Source organism: Sarcophilus harrisii, chromosome 3 (genome assembly GCF_902635505.1).
Source record: "Sarcophilus harrisii chromosome 3, mSarHar1.11, whole genome shotgun sequence".
Classification (NCBI taxonomy): domain Eukaryota; kingdom Metazoa; phylum Chordata; class Mammalia; order Dasyuromorphia; family Dasyuridae; genus Sarcophilus; species Sarcophilus harrisii.
In genome coordinates, this window is record NC_045428.1 from 380,819,776 (window position 1) to 380,846,125 (window position 26,350).

General features: G+C 33.1%; 1 protein-coding gene across 12 annotated transcripts in view; it reads right to left on the reverse strand.

Moving 5' to 3' along the window:
* The window catches only part of GULP1 (GULP PTB domain containing engulfment adaptor 1), a 493,495-nt gene that overhangs the window by 97,499 nt on the left and 369,646 nt on the right, over positions 1–26,350 (reverse strand). For 4 of the 12 annotated variants that reach the window (XM_031960334.1, XM_031960333.1, XM_031960339.1 and 1 more), the window contains one exon: positions 22,329–24,656. The exons of 7 other annotated variants lie outside the window; for them this stretch is intronic. In XM_031960334.1, the coding sequence (XP_031816194.1) occupies positions 24,635–24,656 (22 nt within the window). In that variant the 3' untranslated portion in view covers positions 22,329–24,634. Of the gene's footprint in view, positions 1–5,588; positions 6,288–22,328; positions 24,657–26,350 lie in introns of those variants that run through there. One more of the 12 variants, XM_031960336.1, reaches the window with a different exon arrangement.

The following is a 26,350-nucleotide window of genomic DNA, read 5'->3' on the forward strand; positions in this document are numbered from 1 at the left end:
GGAAAAATAATGTTGATTGTTGGAGGGGATGTGGGAAAACTGGGACATTGATTCATTGTTGGTGGAGTTGTGAAATTAATCCAACCATTTTGGAGAGTAGTTTGGAACTATGCTCAAAAGTTATCAAACTGTGATACCTTTGATCCAGCAGTGTTACTACTGGGATTATATCCCAAAGAGATTATAAAGAAGGGAAAGGACCTGTATGTGCACGAATGTTTGTGGCAGCCCTTTTGTAGTGGCTAGAAACTGAAACTGAATGGATGTCCACAGTTGGAGAATGGTGAATAAATTGTGGTATAGAAAATTATGGAATATTACTGTTCTGTAAGAAATGACCAACAGGATGATTTCGAAAGGCCTGGAGAACTTTACACTAACTGATGCTAATGAAATGAGCAGGACCAGGAGATCATTATATACTTAACAACAATACTAGATGATGACCAGTCCTGATGGATCAGGCCATCCTCAGCAACGAGATCAACCAAATCATTTCTAATGGAGCAGTAATGAACTGAACTAGTTATACCAGAAAAAGAACTCTGGGAGATGACTAAAACCATTACATTGAATTTCTAGTCCTTATATTTATGCACACCGCATCTTTGATTTCTTCACAAGCTAATTGTACAATAATTCAGAGTCTGATTCTTTTGTACAGCAAAATAATGTTTTTGTCATGTATACTTATTGTGTATCTAAGTTATATTTTAATATATTTAAATCTACTGGTCATCCTGCCATTTAGGGAGGGGTGGGGGGAGGGAAAATTGGAACAAGAGGTTTGGCAATTGTTAATGCTGTAAAGTTACCCATGTATATATCCTGTAAATTAAAGGCTATTAAATAAAAAAAAAAAAAAAAAAAAAAGAAAGGAGGGAGAGATAATGGATTCACTATTGGTTATGTTAAGTTTAAGATGTCTATGGGATGTTTCAAGATGTCTAAAAGGCAGTTGAAGATGTGGTTCTGGAGGTTAGGAGGAGTTAAGTTTATTTAAAACTTTTTTTTCCTATTTTCCTATTTTCTGGAAATATTTATTTTCTTTCTTAAGTTCAAAATTAATACAATTTTTACAAAAGAACCACTAGCACGGAAATAATTAACTCCATGGAAGCTGATGAGTTCACCAAGTAAAATAGTATAGATGAAGAAGAAAAGAGGTTCCAGTTTAAAGCCTTGGGAGATGTCCATATACTCAGACACATACACACACACATATACACACACACACGTGTGTGCACATTTACCCATATGTGAATATGCATCCAAAATAATATTAATATGGTTGACATATAATATAGATTTCTCTCTTGATTTTATATTTAGATTTGATTTTGTCTAAGATCAATGATTATTAGTAATACTTTCATTTTTTAAAATAAATTCTATTCTTGATCCTTGTTGCAATATTTGTTTATATCTTCTTTCCTATTCCTGATAATTCTCCTACTTTAATTCTGCTCTTTAACCTGCCTATTACTTAACCCATCCAAGGATATCTCCCTTAGCTTCCACCTGCCCCTTTCTTACTTCTTCATCCTTTGCCCATTAATTTACACACCTTATCACCCAATTCACTTGCATGTCATGGTATAACTTTTCTGATATCATAGTTCTTTTGAAAACAAAGGACAAACAACAAGAATATATACCTTGTCCCAATGCCATAAATCCTTCTTTACCCCACCTTAACCTATTCCCTCCCCCCCCCCTTTATTTCTTTATAAATTTTGGAAGGTGCTATACCCTTTGTGGCATATACATATATGTGTGTATGTATGTATGTGTATGAATGTGTGTGTGTATGTATATAGAGAGAGTCCCCTATTTAACCCATTCCAATGTGAATAGGTTTTCAGATCTATGAGCCCTCTTCCCCCTCTAATGCCTCTATTTGGATTCTTTAAAATAATTACTAAGGAGAGCTAGATAGCACAGTAGGTAGAGCACTGGCCCTTAAGTCAGGAAGACCTGAGTTCAAATCCTGCCTCAGCCATTTAACCCTTGGTTTCTGTGTGACCCTGGGCAAGTCACTTAACCCCAGCTGCCTTGCCAAAAAAAAAAAAATACTATTTTGTTTTTACCTTTTCCTAGACATTATTGCTTTTTAGAATCAGATCATACTCAACTCTCCTCCAATCTTTCTTTTGAACTACCCAATTACTGATGTCAATCAAATATATGATATACATTTCCCTGCATAACACATAAATGATTAGTCCATGTTGAGTTCCTTGTAATTAATTTTTAGTATTGGCTCTTATGTTAAATTTTCTAGTAAGTTCAGATTTGATAAAATCCTCAAAATCTGCAAGTTCATTTAATGTCCAGTTTTTTCATTCAATATTATGGATAATTTGCTGGATACAATATTTTTGGTTGCAGACCTAGTTCTTTTGATTGTCCATATATATTTTTCCAGAACTTGTAATCTTTTATTGCAGCTGCTGACAAATCCAGTATCTAACTCCAGCATATTTAAATTGTTTTTGGTTGTTTTGTTTCTTGAAAGTTTCTCTCTTTGACATGGGGTTTTTGAAATTTGATAATATTATTCCTATATGTTTTCCACAAAGAATCACTTTAAGTTGATGACTGGTGGAATCTTTTCATTTCTACTTTCCCTCTTGTTCTATTACTCCTGGACAATTTTCTTGAATTATTTCTTGCGTTACTGTGTCAAAATTATGTTTTGGTTACGGTTTTCAGGAAGCCCAATTATTTTTATATTTTCTCTTGGTCTGTTCTCCAGATATGTTATTTTTCTTATAATGTTTCAAATTCTGTTCTATTTTTTCATTAATTTTTTTGTTTTATTTCATTGATTTCCCATTGCCCAATTCTGATTTTCAAAGAATTATATTTCTTTCTAAGAATTATTTTCTTTATCTCCTTCTCTACTTTATCAACTTCTCCTCCCCTCTCCCCTACAATCATCTTATTTTTCTTGGATGGTTTTTACTTTTGTTTTATTTCTCATTTGCTTTTTTTTTTTTTTTTGGCTGATACAATTGGGGTTAAGTTACTTTCCCAGGGTCACACATCTAGGAAGTGTTAAGTGTCTGAGGCCAGATTTGAACTCAGGTCCTCCTGACTTCTGGACTGGTCCTCTTTCTACTGTACCACCTGCCCCTCTCATTTGATTTTTAGGGTCTTTCTGAATTCTTTTATAAATTCTTCCTGGTAGCCATTTCACTTTAGTTTTTGAAGTAGAAGAGACCTTTTTTTAACTTTACTTTTTTTTAACATCTTTAACTTAACTTTTAACTTCACTGATCTCCTTTGAAGATGAACCCCAGTCTTCCTTATTCTTATATTGTTTCTGTGATTGTGTTCTTTCTTCTTTGCCAATTAATTTTTTTTTTAAATAAGGATACTATTGTGAGTACTTCTAATTGTAGGGTGGAGGATGGTGTCTCTTGCTTCACTTCAGCTCACCCTTCTGACCTGGTACCCCAAACCAAGAGCTCCACCTTCCTGCAAATTCTCAAAACTTGCAGTATGCCTGCTCCGTTGCCTTTGCACTTATACCTGGTATGTTGATTCCTTCTTGCCCAGGGTCACATCTCAGCAGCATCTGGCCCTGTGTTTCTAATTGGAAGAGGTTCCCTTAATCTTCCTGAACTCAGACCTCCAACTCCCCAGGCAGTCCATGATTCCAGCTGAGGTTCCAACCAAATACAGCTCACTCCAGGATTCCAACTTGTATCTATGGAGCTAGTCAGGAGGTGTTTGTATTTAACATTGGTTAATCCCAGTTTGAGGTCTTTCTTTGAGTCTTCTCAGATTATCCCTGGAGGTCCTTTTTTGTCCCAAGTCTTGTTTATCACCAGTCTATCTTTGCCTTGAGGAGCAAATTTATTCTGTTTATGGAGAAAATCTGGAGATCTTGAAATTTACTGCCCTACACCACTCTCTTCCCACAATCTTCCAATTCTTTATAATAACAGATGTTTCAGGGATCTTCCTAACAGGCTCCACTCATGAAAAGTAAATTGTATCTTGACTTAAAGGGGCTCACATATCAAAAGTGAACTAACCTCTTTAAAATGGTGTCACTGCTTCTCTTGCTCTGGAAAACCTCTAAATAAAATATAGGAATATAGAAGCAGGAGAGCTATCATTATTTTAAAATCTACTTGTCCTCTTTCTCTGAGGGGAAAGGCCAAAAGTAACCAGGCAGGCAATGTTAGAACACTGGGCCTGGAGTCTGGAAGACCTGTCTACAGACATTATCTTTGAATCTGGCCAAATTCCTTAACCTCTATCTTAGTTTCCTCAACTGTCCTAAACTGTAAAATGGATAACATAATATCACCTGTCTTAAGTTACTGTGAGAATCAAGTGAAATAACATTAATAAAGCACTTAAAAAAGTGGCAGGCACATAGTAGGCACTTAATAAATGCTACTTCCTTTTCCCTTCTTCCCTGAAGATTTGAACCATGGTTGCAAAAAAAAAAAAAAAATGAAACATATGGACTTTACTGACAACCATAAAGGTCATTTGCATCAGACTGATTTCGAATGAGATCTGCTCTTCTCTATAAAACACAATGACTTTTAGCTATCTCTGTGAGTTGCCAAAATGAAGTAATTGACGTCCAGAATCACTGGATCAACCACAGGAATATTGTAAAGATTGAAGCATTTGTTTTGCCAAATTCATGGGCAGCCTCTCCAAAGGGAAATTGCTGAGTTGTACTACTCCTTTCCTCTTTCCACTTCCAATCTTTCTCCTGATAGCATCCTTCTCTCATTGCCTCTGGCTCTAAATGTTTTGTTTTAGGCCTCCTACCTCCTTCCTGTGTGAGTTAAAACTCTCACAAGAAAAATAAAGTAATAAAGATCAATTGTTTTATGCTTTAATGGTTTATCATTATTTTGTGAAATTTCTTCTTAAATTCTATGACTGTTGCTAAGGATGGGGACATAAAGAGATTTGCCTGGGACAATGACAAATAGGAGAGGAAGAAACATCTTATAAAATAGAAAATTTGGTTCCATTGCTGCAGATAGCTCCATTTGTAATGAGCCTGTAAAACCCAGGAAGGGGACATGTTCAGAGTCATGGTCAAGGATAAGATCTGGCTGGACTGTTAATAGCAAAGCTTGGATTGATGGGAACACCAAAGAAAGTGAAGGCATAAGGTGTACAAAACCTTTCTCCCATCATGGTAGACATACAGTCTGGAAACACTTATTTTCTCTTTGTAGATGTTATAGAAAGAGAAGACATTTAAAGGTATAAGAATAATGTGCTCACTTTCTACCTTCCACATCCAGGAAATTTGGCTGTCTTGCTTGAAAAAGGAAAAAGAGAATTTCATCTATCTAAAATACCTGAAGCAAAGTATTTTTTTTTTTGATGGCAGGCATGTTTCAAAAATGGAGAATATGACCTCAGTTTTTCTCTGCTAATCTTTTGAAAAATAGATGAGGCTACTCTCTGTTATATATTGTTCCTTCTCAGGAAGCTCATGGTGAAGAATTTCTAATTGTTCTAATGTGTCTCTTGCATTTTCCTGGGAGGATAAACAAATTTATAATAATACTATTCTTTTTAAAACATCTACAACAGCAATGAATTTGGAGTCAGGAGAAAACTTTGCATCCCAGCTCTTCTGTTAATAGGTTTATGTGAGGCAAATCATTTAATTTTCAAAACCCTCATTTCCCTCATTTGTCCAATGAGAATGTTGGGCTATTTTTCCAAAAGCCCTTCCAGGTCTTACATTTTCTGGTTGTATATTTCTTTTTTGTTTTTCAAAATGGTCCTGATGGTTGCCATCAACTAGTTGTTAGATGGAAATTAGTATTGTTAAATTCAGTTTTAAATTCATATTAACACTATATATGTAATCTTAGTTTGTATTTATGAGGGAAATTTATGTAAAAGGAGCCAGATTTGTAGCAAGTTTGCACTTGTAAAATCTCATATTTATGCCCCCAATTAAAGAGCAGAACTCTCTAATAGTGGACTGGACATTTAAATGCCAAACCTATACTAAGAAAAGCTTCTTTCTCTCTCTTGGGAGGCTTCCATCACCCTCCCTGTCTTTTGAAAACAAAGGGAACCAGATAACTTAACTAAAAGATCAGTTACCAGTTAAATGATTATTTAAAAATCCAGCACATTTAGGCTTCTAATAATTTGGGGCAGGAAAAGAACTGCCTTTTCCACCTATCAAGTTTTCCCATAGTACTTCTCCTACTGGAACGCACACTGGATAGCCAGCCCCCTCAGTCACATGCCTCATATCTTGTTCATGCAGAGGTCACCTGAAAAAAATAAATGTTTTCTTATACACATATATACAAACATTTATATGTTACATATATAAATTTTATTTCACATGTTATGCTATATAATATGATTATGTTAAATCACATTTATATAAAATAAGTTTTATATTATATGTATGCATATATGTATATATTTTTAAAATCACGGTCTCTCATTTCATTGGTATGGGGAACAAATTCTCATTTTTAATTCCAATATTCTACCAATATTGCGTAGTTGTAAGTCATAAATCACTCTAATCTTTGAAGAACTAGTGAGCATTACTCAGAGGGTAATGAGATTCATATAGTAGGTATAACTAGGCTACAATATGACCAGTAAAAAAAAAATAAAAAGAAGTCATAATAGAAATGTACAATTGAAAAATTAAATGGGCAGGAAGTGCAGGATAATTGAAGGAAAGTCCACTTGCTACACAGATATCTTTACCATGTCAAAAGAAAGAAAACAGCAAGGCATTCATAATGTTGGGTGGATTCTCCATAACAAACATGAGAAGAGGACATGGATTAAGGTTGGTTAAGATGTTCAGACATTGATAACTTGTGATCTGCATTAATTAAGGAAACATCCTCATCACTGAGATCAAAGATGATTCAAGTATGTGAATGAGGAAACTGCTGCTATGGATATTGTTCTTGGCTATAGCAACTCTTTTTAACTTGGTCTTAAGAGAATTATTAGGGGTTACTGAGAGATTAAATCACTTCCATAATTATGGTTCTATTAGAAATGGGACTTGAACATAGCCTTCCCAGTTCTTAAGCTGGCCCTTTCTCCACTACACCATGTTACCTCTCATGAACATACTAAAGGGGAAATTATACCTACATAATATATTTATACATATATGTATATATATATACATACACATATGTATATATTTTATACACATGCACATATATATATAATATATATACATATACATACACAACAATTTCAAAAATGGCCTAAATCAAACAAATGAAATAAAGCACATTTATGCCATTCACTGGATTTAGGCCATTTTTGAAAATTATTTTGAACAGCAATACTTGTTTATTTTTATTTTTTATTTGGACTTCTAATTTTTTAATAGGAGAAGAACACAGAAGACAAGAAAAATCTGCTTTTTTGTAGAATCTTAATTTTGTTTTTGTTGTTCTAAATAGACTCAATTAGGCCATATGACTCATATGGTTTCCATGGCCTCATTGACTTTTTTTTTTCTGTCTAGTAGCTATTTAACTTTTTTTTTTTTTTGGCTTGGATTATTGCCCAAATGCATGTTCATTATTTTTTCCCTTTCAAAAGTAGGACTCTGTTGCTAAGCCAGGGTGTATTGATTGTTTGGGGTAAGAGAGAACTGATGTTAATATTTAAAAGCTGTTTTCTAAATACTTGTAAGGGGTTTTGAGCACTTTACAGAGAAAAGTATGTGTTCTCAGTATGTTTCTGGATAAGTCATCTTTTCAAGGTTCCTCCCATGAAAGCCTAAGGTAGTGGTAGAGTATGATCAGAGATGATATCCAAGGCAGCAATCTAGTATTTGTTATAGTTTTCTGTGTATTTTTTTCACATTTGTTTCAATAGAAATGAAAGAGAATTAAAACATGGGGGGAAATGTGGAGTTTTCAGGGCAATAAAGCTCAGCAAGTCAAAGGCAGCTTTTAGTTGGGTGCATTTAAAGGGATGATTTTAAAATCAACAAACATGCAGCTTCCTTTACAAACCAAGCATATCCATGTAGGTCTTTGGAAAAAGTCTAGACAGAATGCAAGTTCCATGGTGGGAGTCCATAAATGTCATCTTGTATACACACACTTAAAGCCTTTCTACTCATGGGAGTCATTTCTTGTTTTCTCCTGATATGATATGGCTGGTCCTGACATTAGTTTCTCTGGGATCTTTTAATTGTTTAGAAGATAGAGTGGACTAGATTCCTTGTAAACTTTTCAACAAAGTAAACAGGGAGTACTTTCATCTATATGGCTGTTTCTTGCACAAATGCATCAGGCTACTAATGATCCTGTGTCTGGCGATCCTCTGTAATACTTATTGATATACTCCCATCAGTTTTACATAGAGTTCATCCAATATATTGGAGGCCTTCCTCAACTTCCCCTGACATGCATGAGATATTAATTTTTGTAGAGAGAGAAATGCCAACACTCCTTTTCTAGAACTGAAATGGTTTTATGATTGATCCCTTAACTTTACATTCTCATGTTTGGCTGTCATGTACCAGCAACATGTCCTATGCAGATGGCATAATTCTCAAAAGATGATAAGATGATAGGAAAGTTATAGCCCAGGGAAATTCTACTATTATTGAGATAATTCCATATACTTTGAGGTAGACACTAGTCTCTCCTCCTAAATGTCACAGAATAATATCTATGGCTTTTCTATCGGGGCAGAGTGAGCAGTTCCTCCTGTTATGTGCTTTAAAGGAAATTCTACAGTCACAATACCTGTTTCTCTCTTAGACCTAGAATAGGATGAGACTACATAATACCAGGCTTTTTCTGTGTTGTGAAACTGTTAAAAATGCTGGTTACATATTAATCCACATGGACTGCATAAGAATAAGCAGAGAATGCTTTTTTTTTTCCTATAGACTTATCACAAACAGGATGAGAGTGATATGGAAAATTACAAAATCCAGTAATTATCTGAAAGTAATCTTTGCAGTTCTAAAGATGACAGAAAGTTTAAAGGATGGCAAAATTAAAAGGGGTTCCAGAGGTCATCTAATCTAATCCAAAATAGAAATGGTTACTGACAATATTTGTGGCCAAGAGGCAGCATGATTAGTGGCTGAAGATCCAGTCTCAAAAACAGGAAAACATTCTAGTTTGGCCTCATACACACAGAATGTAAATAATTTTTCCTGCTCAGTGTTCTGGAAACTCTTAGAGACTATGCACTGCAGAGAAAGTGCCAACCTGCATTGGTAGATGTAACACCCTCACTTGGGAATTCCCTAAATCACTGAAATCTTACCTTTAATCCTTATCCCTATGCCTATCCTTAATATCTATAATTATCTAGATGACTGTATATGCCTATCCTTAATATCTATATATCTTTTATGCATATTTATTTATATGTATATATGCATATTACACACATATTATATATATATATGTGTGTGTATAATACAAACAAACATATACATATATGTGTGTGTATATATACAAACAAACATATATATATGTTTGAAGACCTATAGCATTGGAGAATTTGGACAGCCTCAATACTAAACCAGGTTTGCCATAGCAGCCAGGTCCTGATTTCACTATTCATTACCTCTCTTTGGCCCCCAAATGGGACTAAGTAATCTGAAAAATGAGCAAACCAAGCATCTGTGAATAATGTATCTGCCAAAACTGTAGGACCAGACATTCTCCACATCTTGTGTAAACTTTACTAAGAATCCCTCTGTGGGTTTATGATTCCTCATTCACTCTTCCCTCTTCCCTCTGTGGTCCTAAATAATTCATCTTTCCTTCTTTGAGGAGAGAAGGGAAATATGTGTGGAAATTTGGCTTCTACCAGATGAAGCAAACACAAGGAATCAGAGACAGTAAAGTTGAAACACTGAATGAGATAACATTATCAAAACAACCACACTCTTAAAGATATTGATTGTATATTTTTAAAATGAAGTTTTTTCTTTGTTGTACTAAATTACAATGTTACTCTCAAATAACATAATAGGCAGAAACAATGTATATAGTCCTTTCATAACATTGGGTTGCTTTTAGTCATGATTAATATTAATTATTTACTGATTTATCCTAGTAAACATTTGTTTGTGATGACAAATTACAAATTATTTCATGACATTTGAGAGAAAATTGTAATGGGGAAGAAAATGACACTTTTATTTAGACCACAAAATTGCATTTAATTTTTACAAATGTTAAGCAACGCAATTTTGACTTTATTTTCTTCATGCAGCTAAGAAGAAAAATATCTTTCTCTGTAAAAACAAATCAGAATCAGAACTCATTCAGAATAATCTAAATAATAGTTTTCAAGTGGCTCAAATGACCTTTGTAACCAACTAACAGTGGAACAGTGGGCAAATCAAAAATCCAGTGAGGAATAGTATTTAATTGAGAAGAACCCTAAAATGTACTTGCAAAGAAGACCCAGCAGGAAGAAAAAAATAAAAGAGAAAGAGAAATATAAGGAATCTAAGAACCCAATTTCAGTTTTAAAAGGCATCAAAAAAAAAAAAACTGTGGGACTCCACCCTGAAAATCAAATTATTAGTTGTGATTTTTATTTATCAACATCAGAGGATCCTTAATTATGATCCATTAGAATAAGCATTGAAAACAAACATACATCACTAGATAGCAAGAATCATGTGTTATGCATCTTGTAATATTATATCCTAGCACTTAACTTTACATAAGGGGTCTGAGTATACTTTGAGGATCTTCTCATTTCTTTTATTGGCTAACAAAAAAGAAAAATGATATGTTGAAGAAGTGAAAAAAAGAGAGACACTAATGCATTGTTGGTAGAGTTGTGAACTTGTCCAACCATTATAAAGAACAATTTGAAAATACATCCAAAGGGCTATTAAAATGTGCCTATTATTTGACAGAACAACAACACTAGTTTTGTATCCTATATATCAAAGAAAAAGCAAAGAAACTATATGTATAAAAATATTTATTGTAGTTTTTTTTGAGGTAGCAAAGAATTTGGAAATTGAAAGAATGTCCATCAGTTGGGAAATGGATGAACAAGTGCTATATGACTATGTTCTACTGCGCTGTAAGAAATAATAAGGAGAATGGTTTCAGAAAAACTTGAGATTTATATGAACTAATATAAAGTAAAATGAGCAGAACCAGAGTTCTGTAGACAGTAAGAGAATTATTGTTAACAATGATAAACTGTAAAAGATTTAGCTACTCTGATCAAGGCAATGATCCAAGATAATTACAAAAGACCTATAATAAACAAAGAAATTGCTGTTCACCTTCAGAGATAGAAACAATGGATTTTTGGATGTAGATTGAAGCATATTTTTTTCACTTTCATCATTTTTCTTACATTTTTTGCAACATGTCTAAAACAGAAAGATGTTTTGCTTGACCACATATATATTGGTGTTACATTGCTTGCCTTTTCAGTAGATAAGGGGGGAGCTAGAGGGAAAATGCTTTGGGAATTCCAAAGAATTCCCAAAATTCTTTGGAAACAAGAATTTTTTTTAAAAAGTAGACAGGCACATCATGCTCAACATATGAACAAATTTGCTTAAAAGCTAAAGGGACCTGTAAATCTATTTCATTTTAGAACTCAGAGAAACCCCAGAATACCAGTGAGAAGCCCTTTCCCCGCAGCAACTTATCCCCTAGAAGGAGCATTGGTTTGCTCTTCCAAGTTGGTTTTCTATTACTTCTCACAGCATTTTATTTCCTCAGCCTTTGACACCACATATTTTGAATAGATATCACCATTTGATGCTTCCTGTCTCTGGCTCATTTCATAGTCCTATAATCCTTTTCCTGTAGTTCTTTGTAGTCAGATGACTTATTCTTTCCATGATCCTATTTTGTGTGATTCTTTCTCCTCAGCTCCCAGGAGACCTTCTCTCTTTTGTAATCCATAAGGAAAAACAAAACAAAACATGCTACAGTATGTATCAATAGAGTATTGTCAGCTCAAAATTTATCTCCTGACAGTTCTACATCCATTCCTGAGATTTTTTTTTAAAGTCTTATTGTGGTTAACACTTCTCTCAGCCTTACAAATAACAAGCCTCCCAAGGGATAGAGGAACTGATCACTCCTTGAACTTTAGAAATGGACCTCTCTCTTCCCATATAATGTTGACTTATGGTGCTTTATCAGTGTAACCTCTCTTATGCTATGCATGTTAACATTCCTCTGGGATCCAAAGTCTGAGAGGGCACCAATTTGTTTAATTCCCCATAAGCAGTGGGGCCAGTAATTAAAATTATTCAGAAATGTTTCTTGACACATATGAAGTAGTCAGAGAGATAGAAAGAATCATATATTCCTTATTAACATTGCTTTGTGTAAAGGAAAGATAGTCATCATCTCTGCATTTGCATTTCCTACAATTTAAATATTTGTCAAATGCACAAATGAATATCCTTCCATCTGATCTGGAATTATTTAAGCTCTCTCTTTGCATTTTATTTTCTTTTTTCCCCCCTTATGATTTTCTCAACTTGTGGTTCTGCACTAGAAATTAGATACTTTGAAACATCCTGGCCACAATCAGAGAACCATCACTAGAGAAATACTTGCTAGAATATTGTCAATGAGATATGTTAGAGTGGTATCGTGTATAGAAAGTTGGTCCTTTGGTCACTAAGGTGGATTCAGATCTTGCCTCTATTACACATGACTATGTGACTTGGGCAAATCACTTCTCATTACCTCAAGAAATTGTCAAAATTTAAATTGTGTAGAAGGTACTGTTCTGCATAGGTAAATGGAGTTTCCTTATCAGAAGTTCTTTATATCAATGAAGTCACAGGGATGATGTCATTTCATTTGATTGTCAATTCCACAAACAAACCTGGCATAATCCCACAAAGAAAATGGTGAATTGGCAACATAGGGAATCTCAATTTGGCACTTAGAAGTGTAACCATAAACAAATTATGGCATTTCTTTGAATCCCAGGCAGTTTGGGAGTTTAGTTCAGACTGTCACTAGGAAGTATGGCATTCTGATGCAGAGCATGATCAGTTTAACACCTGGAATTTTAGGGAACTGTTTTCCAGTCATGAGTTATTGAGGGACTGTTACTATGGTATGAAATCTTCTGATTATCTAAGGACTCAGAACTGAGGTTCACACAAAAAGGCTCAAATACTTGATCTCCCCTAATGGATTTCAAGTAATAAGGATATCTGTGAGCCACTGAGACAGGAACAGTTGGTTATTCTAACTCCCATCCACCCACCCTATACCCATGAACGTTATAACACCTTGGTTTCTTTTGTCATTCATCTTTATTATTTTCTAATCATTTGTAATTAAGTATCTGAAGATAGAATTTACTAAATTAAGACTTTCTAAACCTAAAACTTATTAAAAAAAAAAAGCAACAGAGGTCCTCTCAGGAACTAGAAGTGGTGAAATTAGTGTGTTTGAGTCTAGTGAGATCCAGTTCAGCAGTGGATTAACTCCATTACACATCAGTTTCTAGAAGGAACAGTTCAGTTTAGCAAAGGAAAGTGCATCATTTTTAATGTCTCATCCTGAAGGAATCCTGGTATAGATGCCAGAAGAGAAGAGTATTCAGCTAGTAGTTTTGAGGTATCTTGCAGTCTTTATGTACCTCCCAAAATAATCTCCCAATCCCATTTTCACTCTATGTGTTTCAATACTTTTGTGCTTCAAGTTTGAATCCATTATCCCCAAGAACTGCATGTACAAATCCGCACATACACACATGCACTAAGAAAGTTAAGAGTATGCCCTGAAATTATTGGTGAAATCAGGGATTTTATATGAAATTTTATATGAAACAGGATCAAGATATGAATCTTGAGTTCTTTCTCCCTGAGAGAGTATGCTTCTGTTTTTGTTTTTTTTTTTTTTTGGGGGGGGAATGTTACATAACTTCTGTCTTAGTTAATTCCCTTTAATAAAAGCTAATGGATATCAACTAGTTTATTAACACTTTGGTTGAACACACCAGATAATAATTTACTGGATTATATTATTAGCATCCCTAGTCCATCAAGGTTAACTAAAGATAGAACTCTATAAGAACAATAAGTTAACTGTCCTCCAATGCAAGTATGAATTAGAAGAGTGAACCTAGGGAATATTCTATATTCGAAATAGACCATGGAGGTGGGCAGCATGAAGGTTAGTCTCCTCATTTTATAGATAAAGAAACTGAATATTTAAAAGTTTAAAGGCTTTATCTGTGGTTACAAAAGCATTGCTTCAATCTTGTTCTCCCAGTTGTCTAACATCATTAAGTTTTAACTATATGTCCATTCAACCACTATAGCATTACATGAAACATCTGAAAAGAATTAATGTACTTTTAAACACACCTTATATATGAACAAGGAATTAACTTACAAAATGAAAAAAAAAAGTGGAGTTAGTAGAATTTAAAAGTTTGTGGATAAATACTAAGAAGTCTATCCTTGGCATGTGTCACAATGAAGTGAACTTCTAAGAATTCATCTTACAATTGGGATAAGATAAATAGGGACTTAGCTATCTGACATAGAATTCAGGAATAAGCCTAAGAATAGAGAGCTGGACTACTAGGGTCTCTCTTTCAATAACACACTACACTCAGAATTAACTTTTAAATATTTCCTTTTAAACTTATCAAATGGAGTGGATGAAAAAAATATATATGAAAACTATTTCATATTTCAAAAGTTCCATGAACTATCAAAGAGGAGGAAAAACCTGACCAATGATAAAGTTCAACATATGTATTAAGTATCAATTACATGCAAGATAATTAGAATAAAAGCCCCCCAAAAAGCCAAAATAATTCTTGCACTCAAAAAGCTTACATTATATTAATGGGTGTAGTATGCATAAATAATTACAATTCAAAGCAGTGAGTGATTGAACAAAGTACACCAGGGAACCAGGGAAAAATTCAAGAAAAAAAAGATAGTACTTGGGCTGATCCTTGAAAGAATATAAGAATTCTAAAAAATTAGAAGAATCTTTTCTCTATTTGGTGGATAATAGAGACTGGGAATAATAATTTCAAGAGTAGGGAAGAGTTGAGTATTTAATTTGACTGGAATGTAAACTGTATAAAGGAGAATTATAAGAAATAAATCTGGCAAAGTAGCTAGGAGTAGATCATCAAAGGAAGATCTTAAAATTCAAGTTAAGGAATTGCCAGATTTTTTTTCCCATAGAAAATATTCTCTAACTATTTACTGTAAGGGAAATAAGTAAACATATAACATATTTAAGGAAATGAACAACATACAGAGATGTGCTTAACAGGTTGTTGTTTGATTTTTTTTAAACATTGAGGAAGGAAAAGACTGGAGGCAAGAAATAGTCTAGGAAATTTATTGCAACTATTGCCAAAGTTCCAGTGGAAGATGAGAGCCTAAATTCAAATCATGATGTGAGAAAAGAGGTGCATGTGACAGATGGTGTGGAAGGATAACCATCATGACCTGGCAAGTGGATATGTAACATAGAGTTTTGAAGTTGGAAGGATAGAAAACTATCATAGACTATAAGGTTGGAAGAGACCTCAGAGCTCAACTTGTTTCTGACTAATATCTATTTTACAATATTTCCATCAAGAAATGCAATTTCTGTTTGAAGACCAAAATGAAGGATACATTACCTCCTACGGCAGTCTATTCAACTTTAGGTCAATTCTCATTGTTGAAGCAACTTTTCCTTATAACAAGCTTAAATCTATCTTTCTACAACTTTCAAAACCCTGTCCTTGGTCCTAGAGCACAAAGAGCCACCTTATCCTTCTGAGAACCTTTGAAATTCTTTGGGACTGATGCTAATGAGAATAGTATATGATGTCATAGGGTTTCAGGCACAGAATAGAGGGGAGCCCACAAGATATATCTGCTCTTCACCAATAAACTGGGAGACAAAGTCTTATGCTTCCCCACTCTTAGGGGAAGAAGTTTATATTGTGGGTTCGAGAGAAGGCTTGAAATAGCTAAGCATAGGTCCTTTTTAAATAGGGGGCCAGTTCACTGTCCCTCAGACTGTTGGAGGGCTGGACTATAGTAAAAACAAAAACTTTGTTTTGTGGGCCTTTAAATAAAAAAACTTCATAGCCCTGGGTGAGGGAAATAAACGTCCTCAGCTGCTGCATCTGGCCTGTGGGCCGTAGTTTGAGAACCCCTGATAAAGTAAGGGGTATGACCGAAACAGTTATAAACTAACAAATTAGCTAGACAACAGTGAGGAACCACTTGGCAAAATTTCAGAGACCAAATCAGTATACATGATTGTACCTTCTTCCAGAACCAATCTGCAACAGGTGAGTAGAAGCTATGAAAGTAGTTGGTGGGGTTGGAGCTTGGCAAATATGAGCAGAAATATGATAAGGGGCAAAGGATTTAAAAATAGAGGACAGTACATGGTTTTGTTACTCATTCTAGAGAGGCATAGAAAAAGGTAATCTAATATTGGAGAGAAGAACTAGTGATAGTGTGTTCTGAGGGAATCAGATTTCTGTGAATGTAAGGAAGGTGGACAGGCTGTGAACTTTCCTTATCAATTATCTTCTAACCCTGATTCCTTTCTGACTGGAAGGTAAGCAGAGAGCTTCACCCAGAACCTCCATTTAAAGAAAATATTCAGGCAACTTGAAGGAATATTTCCCTATGCCACATACCTTCCCTCCCGTCAGTTTTTTTTTTTTTTTTTGGTTATTGTTGTTGTTGTCCTCCCCATTAGATTATAAATTCCTTGAATGGAGAGGTAATTTTTGTGTGTGTGTGTATGTGTTAGTATACCCAACACTTAGCACAGGGCCAAGCATGGGTTATGTGCTTTAAAAATGCATACTGACTTATTGAGATGAAGAGGAATTTGTTAGCTTCCCTTCACTGCTCAAAGTTCTTTTCTTTGGTTCTGGGACCAAACAGAACACATCTAATCCTTTTTCCATATGACAGTTCTTTATTTACTTGATACCAATTATGATGTTTCCTTTACAAGTTTTCTCTTCTTGTGATGTAACACTACCAATTTCTTCAATCTACTTAATCTTTCACCATCCTTCTTATATTCTAGATATACCTCATCTACTCAAATTATAAATGACACCTAGAACTGAACATGATAAAACAGATATAGTCTGATAGGGCACAGTGGAACTATTACTTTCTTTGTTCTCTACACTACTACTTGATGTTATTGATTACTGTGCCTGATAGCTACTGAGTCTTCTATGCTACAAAATAAATGATGTTATGAAACAAATAATGGATTTGTGTGATTTAAGGGATTAAAAATTAATTCACTTCTTGGATCATCTTATCCAGGATTAGAATATGCATCTACTTGGTATATGTCCTAGGAACAAGTACAAAATACCCTAGAATGGAGGACTTTTGTGAGCTGGGGTTGATGATATGACAGATGTAGTATGTTTGTGTATGTGTACATACACATAAAGACATACACCCACCTTGCTTAGACAAACAGCTTGATGTGACCTATTAACAGTGAGACTGAATGAAAGAATTAGCTATAATTCCAGACAACTGATAAAAAAAAATGCTACCCGCCTCTTGACAGAGGTATGATGGACTGAATATGGTTAATGACACATTTTTGGACATAGCCAATATGGGAATATTTTTAGCTTTACTGCATATATTTGTTACAAGGGTTTTGTCTTTCTTTTTCTGATGGTGAGGAATTGGGAGAAAAAATAAATGCTTGATATTAAAAGAAATTATTCCTCATCTCAGCACTGACATCTGAAAGGCATATCAGCCGAAGCAATGAACTAAGTTTAAGGAGAAATATGAAATAAATGATTGATGGGAAAGCTCCCAGAGGAGATAGGAGGATTAGGATTAAAGGAAAAAGTAGAGAATTTGTTTTAACAAGAAAGGCTAGCCCATCCTCTGAGGATAAAGCAAATGCAGGGAAGGTTGGCAAAGATAGAACAAAGTTTAAAGGTGTAGCATACAAAAATAAGAAATTTATGATTCATGTTGAAGATTTCCTCAGTAAAGTAGGAGGAAAAAGAAATCTAAGAAATGGAAGTAGGTAGAGAAGGGGGGAGATAGAAATAGAGAAAGTGAGAAAGACATACACACACACACACACACACACACACACACACACACAAAAGATGCACAAAGAGAAGGAAAAGGCCAGATAAGATTAGTGAATATTAATATGAGTGTCTAGTCTATCCAGTCAGTATAATTGCATGCCTTCCTCTAATAACATTAGCTGTACCATAGAAGATTTCGGATGAGAATAATTGCTTAATATTTATTTAAGCAATTATTTCTTTTAATAATTATAATTTATTTAGGTTTAAAAGGCTAACTTTAAAAGAAAATGGAGCTACCATATTAAAATCACTGAATAGTTAAACATAATCATCCATTACTTTAGAGGCTATTTATTACCCCCTCCCCAATTTAGTAATATTCAGAACAAGGGAAGCAAAATAGCCTCAGAATGATGAAAAGAGCAAAATAAGGCAACTGTCTGAAGAAAGAGAAGATTCTATGGCCCATCTGGTGTACACAGAGAGAAAATGACTCCCTTTAAAGATTTCTGCTTGTTTATCTCTTCAGTCCAGTTCAACTCAATTTGCATTTATTAAATATTTATGGTGTTTAGGACATTGTGCTAGGCACTGGAAATTTAAAAAAGAAAGAAATCATTCATATCCTTAAGGAGCTTACATTCTATTGTGGAGGGAAAGCATACAGATAAGTAAAATAGGAAAGATACATATTATAGTATAAATCAATACAAAACAAATTTAGAATGGAAAAATTGGAGTAGGGGGAGAAATGGAGAGGATTCCACAAGGAGGTGGTACTTGAGCTGAGTCTTGAAGAGGATTAAGTGTTCCAAGAGGTAGAGGTAAGGATGAAGAACATTCTACACTTGGGGAAAAGCTGTGGAAATGAGAGATGAGGCAAAATATGATGCATGAACAAAATAGGCAAGTTTGGCTAGAACACAAGGTATGTGAGGGAGAGAAATATATTCATGGTACACTTTTTTTTAATAACTTCCATATACCCTGGGGATGTGGTACAAACCTATAGTGCTTATAACAAAATGGTATAAATAGGTACTGAAAAATCAGAATGGTTTGGTAATCAAGTCAGAAATTAAGCCAAAGCAAAGCAACTTAGAATCCTGTAGCAAATTTCCTTCTCCTTACTGAACCCTATATCACCCTATCTATTAGTAGATACCCAAGTTCTTCCATATTTTCATTAATCTGATGGATTTTCATAAGCTTGGTTCAAAGAACCAATATGTGCAAATCTATATAAACCTTATAATTCACTGAAATGCATTTAATGACTAGAACAGAGAAATGGAAAAACTTCAAAACCATTCTCTGCAAAAAAATTTTTTTCCAAGAAGCAATTTCTAGATTATGCATGGAGGTTGCTGTGACTGTGGGTACACCATTATACTATGACAGTAATTCTATAGGCAAATTTTCTTAATTTGGGGAAAAGTATGATTACATCTAGATGTGATTTTATTAGAACTGACCTACACATTCAGTAGTTCCTATGCGTACTTACAAACAATAATGTAAAAGGAAAGCTTTAAAGAAATAAAACTGAATGCTGAAAACTCCAAGAAAAAGAGAAAATGTATCTTCTTGTTTTCTTTGTAAATGGGGGTGGGGGTGATAGATTTAGGAAATACTAAATGTACTGTCACATTTCATTGATATATTGGTTATTTTTCTTTGCTTAATTGTTTTTTTTTTCTTTTTTCCCCTATGTTACAAGGGAATGCTTTCTAGGGAGATGTAAAGAGAAACATTTGGTACTGAAAGGGATTTAAAAACAAAAGATAGAATTTTTTTGAAAAACTAAAAAATAAGAAATTGTGTCTGAAAAGAGAAAAGACAGTACTGTCCTAGGTTTTGATCTCTTCCAAGATAGGAGGGGATGGAGCCAAAGACTGGAGGTATATGTGGTTTGGCGGAAAAGGTCAAATCATTTGAATATGAATGTCCACACTATAATCTTAAATTAAAAAATAAGCTATGTCTCATGATGCCTATATCCCATTATATTATGCCACCCTGCATTGGTGATATCTGCCTCCAAATGGTGATGTTTAGATGGAAGGCTAAATTTTGGGTAGTTGTTGTTTAAGCACTTTTAACAGAGGTAGAGGCTCAAAGACCAGGAACAAATATTGAATATGGAAACAAACATATTAAATAATATCAGAGAACAGTAACACAATTCAGGATTTGGAAAATTAAATGAAAACATTTCTTCAGGAATTCTACCTGAAAATGAAATTCCAGGATTTTGTTCTTGAAATTGTCTAAAAAATAAAAAACCATCATGGAAGAAACATGAAAGACATAATTGAAATGATAAAGAATGGTCCAAATACCTGTATCAGGAAAGAACATACTTGAAGTCAGATAAGCATTGAGTTAAGCAACTGGGATTTTTTCCTAGTTTAAGATTTTCTAATTTTGAAATAAAGCAAGAATCAAATATATCAATAGTTTGTGTCATTTTACGCCCCCCCAGTATGCACATACTATTTATTGTTATTTCTGTATCTGCCTAGATTATAACCTAAATCATTTTAAATAACTTTTTAAGGACCTATGAAAAGCAAGGAATTATAAGCACTATGATAGAGATAAACTCCTACTGTAACTCCTACCAATTAGATCTTTAAAAACAGATATATTCTTCAACAAAGAGAAGATCTAGCTCAGTTTCAATTGATCAAGGATGGACAGAAGCAGCTACATCCAAAGAAAGAACACTAGGAAATGAATGTAAACTGCTTGCATTTTTGTTTTTCTTATCGGGTTATTTATACCTTCTAAATCCAATTCTCCCTGAGCAACAAGAGAACTGTTCAGTTCTGCACACATATATTGTATCTAAGATATACTATAACTTCTTTAACATGTATAGGACTGCTAGCCATCTGGGGAAGGGGGTGGAGGGAAGGAGGGGAAAAATCGGAACAGAAGTGAGTGCAAGGGATAATGCTGTAAAAAATTACCCTGGCATGGGTTCTGTCAATAAAAAGTTATTAAAAAAAGATAATTAAAAAGAAGGGAGGAAAAAGGCAATTTAGAAAAAACTAATCAATAACAACAACAAAAAAAAACATATATTCATATATAAAATAAGGCAACTTAAAAAATATATATTTTATTGTATTTATTATTTAACAGAATATGACAAATCAAACTTATAAATACATATCTGTGATCAATAAGAAATACAGTCTTAAAAATTTTTTAAATGTATAACATTTTATTGTACTGGGAACAAAGTTCAATCAACTCGCTATTTTCTTATTTTTAATACCTTCTTCAAGGAAAACTGTAACACTGTAGATAGCTTTTATCTTTGAAGTTTCTGACTCCTTCACAGTTCTTAGATCCAGAATAGTCTCTTATTGGTTACATCTTTTCTTATGGCCAACTCCTGTCAAATATTGTTACCTCAGAATTTAAACTCTTGTTAAGTGACTTTTTCAGAGTCATACAGCTAGTAAATGTTAAAGTGATTGATCTTAAAGCAAGAAAAATTAACATTGACACTGCTTTAATTAAGGCCACCATTAGGTCTGCCACTTCAATGAAGGTATTTCTGTGATATAGATGGAGTATGTATATATGTATGTGTATTTAAAGTACGTTCTGCAGCTCTATTTTATATATATTACATATAATACAGAATGCTATATTGTAATATGTATCATTTAATACATTTATAATGATGATATATAGATTGTGGTATTTACATTATATACCGCAATCTATATAGTATTATCATTATGTATTGATATATGAAATATAATTATATTATATTTGTATGTGATATATAATATATAATGATTACATTATAATACATATTTTATAATATAAACAGAGCTCCAAAACTGCTTATGAAAATAAGCATTTCTCATTACTTTTCTAATTAGCAGATTCAAGAAATAATGACTATAGTCTGGGTTTCAGATCTTCATATAGTCTTACTTCAAGAAAATACATACACATCCATACACAGACACACATGCACACATATGGGGTTATAAAAGTTATATCTCTCTTTGTTTTCTCATTTTCTTTGCTACCTTCATAATTCAGAAATATGTTTAGCAGAATGAAATCCATGAATGCCATAAGAATTAAAGGGACAATTATTAAGTAAATGCTATTCTTTTTCTTTCCTTCTGATACATTTTATCATGGAAAATGTAGTAACTAGTTTTGATATTGCTATATTCCCTGTAGACCAGGAATAAAAAAAAATGAATTTTACAACAGAATTTACTTAAAAACATTTATTTGTGGCAAAATTAAACATACCATTGAGATTACAAAGATATACATTTTCAACCAAATCTTTCATTAAAAATGCACTGCTAAATTAAGCATTTTTAACTGAATGATCAGTTATGTATTAATCATGCCATTTTCATACCTGATTACTGTTAAAAAATCTGTAAAGAAAAATTTCTTTACATGTGCAAATATCATCTTAGTACTGTATTGTGTTATCATTGATAGTAAATGGACACTAAATATATGCCTATTACATAAAGCTTTTTAAAGTACAATAAAAATACAAATTCTATCTGTTAAAAAAGCCATTAAGATATGGCTACTAAACATCCTTATTGTACAAATTGCAAAATACTATATGACAAACACAATTATAAAGACATCTTTTTATGAAACATATACTACTCTAGAATTAGTGATACATGTGAACACAATATAGAAAAGAGGAAGACTCATATACATGGTCAAACATTAAACAACTCAAAGAAATGTGATGCTGCATGAACATAGTTGATGTTTTCCCAGATTAAATTTAAACTAGAATATAGAACAAAAGCATATGTTCATGAATCCAAAAAGAAAACCTTTTTTAGGGAGAAGACTTATACCTCCCTACCCATCTATTTCTAAGTCATCAAATCTTTTAAGTTATTTTGGAGTAAAACCTGTATTAGGGGAAACCTAATTAAGACATTTTTAGGATATTACTTTATTATAGTTACTATATATTTTAAGCAAGTGTAAGTCTCTAATAAAAATATTTTCAAGGAACAAGGTCATAACTGAATCATGAATGAAATTAAATAATTTTTTAATGCTCATGTTAATGATTAATGAAATACAAAATAGCTGTCAGTTATACTCTGACACTAGCAGAAACAACTTACATGTCTATACATAATGATTTCTATTTTTTTTAAAAATCAGGTTAAAGTGAAATTTGGTCACATCATCTTGCTAATAATAATTACTCATATAGAATGATTCTCATAGATGCTAAAATACCAGTACTAACTATGGAATATCAAATTAAGTATTTGAAAGTCAGTTCAATTCAACAAATACATATAAAAATGCCTGTGACGTGCAAGGCACTGTGCTGGGCATCAAATTCAATACCATTTTCAAGGGAATATATTCCAATAAGACACATATTACTTTGGTGCAGAAAAATGCTTTGTAAAGTAAATACAGGTACAATGTGTTGTAAATATATGCAGACTCTATCTTCAAATATATTTTCTCTCTATTATCAATTTAGAAAGGCATATATGCTTTTTAATATCACTGCTTTCATTTGAAATAGGATGATATTTTTAAATGATTTTCTATATTTTCTTAGATCTTGATTCAAATTTTACTTTTAAAATAAAAAAGAAACAAAGTAAACAATTGAATATAATCATTGGAGTTACCTGGTATCTATATATACTACTACATATTCTAAATACATTCATTTTTATTATCTTCTCAATTAATATTCATTAATCATTTCATCTGTCTGAAAGTTAGTGTTCTGAAGTCATTAATTTCAAGGTGTAAAATTTTCCAGTGATATGAAAAGCAGCTAATAGACATAATGACAAATAGGGCTCATGATTCATGAAAATTTCATAGGTTTGATATGTAAAATAATTGGTTATAACTATATAATGTCATAAAAGCTAACTATAAATCTAAACCATTTCTTTTGGGCTCTCATATAATCAAGTAATCATTTTGCTTATCTTCCACTGAATTGGCAAACATGTGTATCACTTAGACATAGTCAGAGTCAGATTTTTCAAGGGCCTAGATTAGTCCTGAGTTTTCAGTTAGACACTTTCTTTTTTCTTTCCAACTACCAGGAAAAATGTATTCAGTAACATTTGAGTTAGAATTCAACAATATTCTAGTGAACTGAGAAAAGTTAATGTAGTTTTCAAAGGTAGTAACTTATAACCCAGAAATAGAAGAATTAGGAAACTCTCTCTTCTTTAGTAGTATAAATTTATCTCCAACCGAAACAGAAAGGAACATAATAGTGTAACTTAATGAATAGCTCACATGCAGATGTGGCTTTTTACAATTTTACAGGTCAACAATGCATCTGTATTGAAGTCTTACTGAAGCATATCTCATAGAAGTTAACATGTCTAAAAATAAAAATTTTTGGCACATGGATAATAATTATATTACACATTATAATAATAATGATAAAAAGAATGTCATACAAGAGTCAGGATCTCTTGTTCTTGGTATCAGCACCTACTATCTAATGGATCGAGACAAAATACCGTGCCTTCAAGAGTTAGTCCCATTTTGAACCCCTCCTGTAAAATAGAATGTGAACATTAAAGTAGGAAATGCCTTTGAAAAAACGTGATAATTATAAGAGAAGTTAACATGTCAAACATACACAAAAAATGTGCAAAGTATTACCATTTTTGCAACAAATGGTGGAATCTGTTATTTATGCTTTGGGTTTTGGGAGTTTGGTCATGTTTTATTTGAAAAAATATACATTTTTCATTTGTGTTTGTGTGTACAAAATAATTTGTAATTAACATGCATGGTAGATTAAAGCAACCACAAACCTTGAAATGCATGGCTTTTAGTACTCTGTGCAGGTGTCCAAAAAGTCTTGGTTCAATTATAAATTCTTAGGACACAGTATATTTTTAGACTTTTTTTGTTTTTGTTTTTAAGCCTTCCATCATGCCTTCCATCATGACACTCCCCGTCTAAGAACCAAATTCCTATTGCCTATTTCTTCTGATTTTCGTGACTTCCGCTGGCTCAGACAACTTTAAAATAAGGTCCTCATGGTCAGGAATTACTTTTCTTTTATTATTTTTTATATATCCCTAGCCCCAAGCACAGTACATAGCATATTAAGTTATTGTTGTATGTCTGTTTTGGAAGAGGACCATGACATTACATATTATAGCCATTTAAGGAATGTTTACTTATTGGAAGTGAATGCCTTTGTATGTAGATTAATCTTCTAATACATGAAAGTTGCAATATAATACTAGTAGGCACTGGAAAGGACTAGTTATTTCTTCTTTTACTTTATAAAAATAATATTATTATCCAAAATATAAAATGATGTGCTTTGACTAAGAACTAAAATAGTAGTTGTAACCTTGCTTTCTAAGAGACCTTCCCCCAGTTTCTCAATTGGGCTTTCTTAAACTAGATAACAACCTTTCTTTCATTTAATGAATTAGAAGAATTAGTTCTGTAAAGAATTTTCCAAAAGCTGCTTTTTGATAAATCTCATGGCCCTTTGCTTTTGATTTTTCTGTGCCCCTTAACAACTTAATAGCAGCATATAATCAAGTGGGAAGAAAGCTTAGAGATTATCTAGTTAAAAGATTCTTAATTTTTTATATAACAGAACTAAGGACCTAAAGAGTTTAAGTGATTTCAGTTTAGGGCACTCAACTTATTAGTGACAGAGCTAGGTCTGGATCCTATGTTTCCAATTCTCAGGTCAATGTTTTTTCCCCTATGATCATATCATTATACTATGCTCTCTCAAAAAAGAATGTTTTAGCTATATACTATTTATTTTAATTTACTCTATTTGGTATCCAGTGTTTTCCTGTAATTCATCTCTACTTAATTTAGTAATGTAAATTATGTTACTATTAACTGCTAAATAGAATATGATAAAGATGATTAAGGTGTGGTCTTTTTATGTCTCCTTCTGTTTGAAAAAGAATGTCTAATGGGGAAATTGTTTATGTAGGAAATTGTTTAGTTCAAGACTAAAAAAGCTTTTTCATCAAAAGAGTGGATGGCAACAGTCCAAGAAAAACAGCAAAAAGTAACTTAGAAATAACTTCATTATTTACAATATTAAAGATTATTATTGAGAGAATGGTTTTGGTTAATCCCAAATCTACATCTAACCTATAAAAACTTAACATAGATAAGGAACAACACTGGGGCTACATTTATCCAAAAACATCTGGGAGATCTTTGGGAAAGCTTAATACCTAAATCCTTTTCTTCTCAA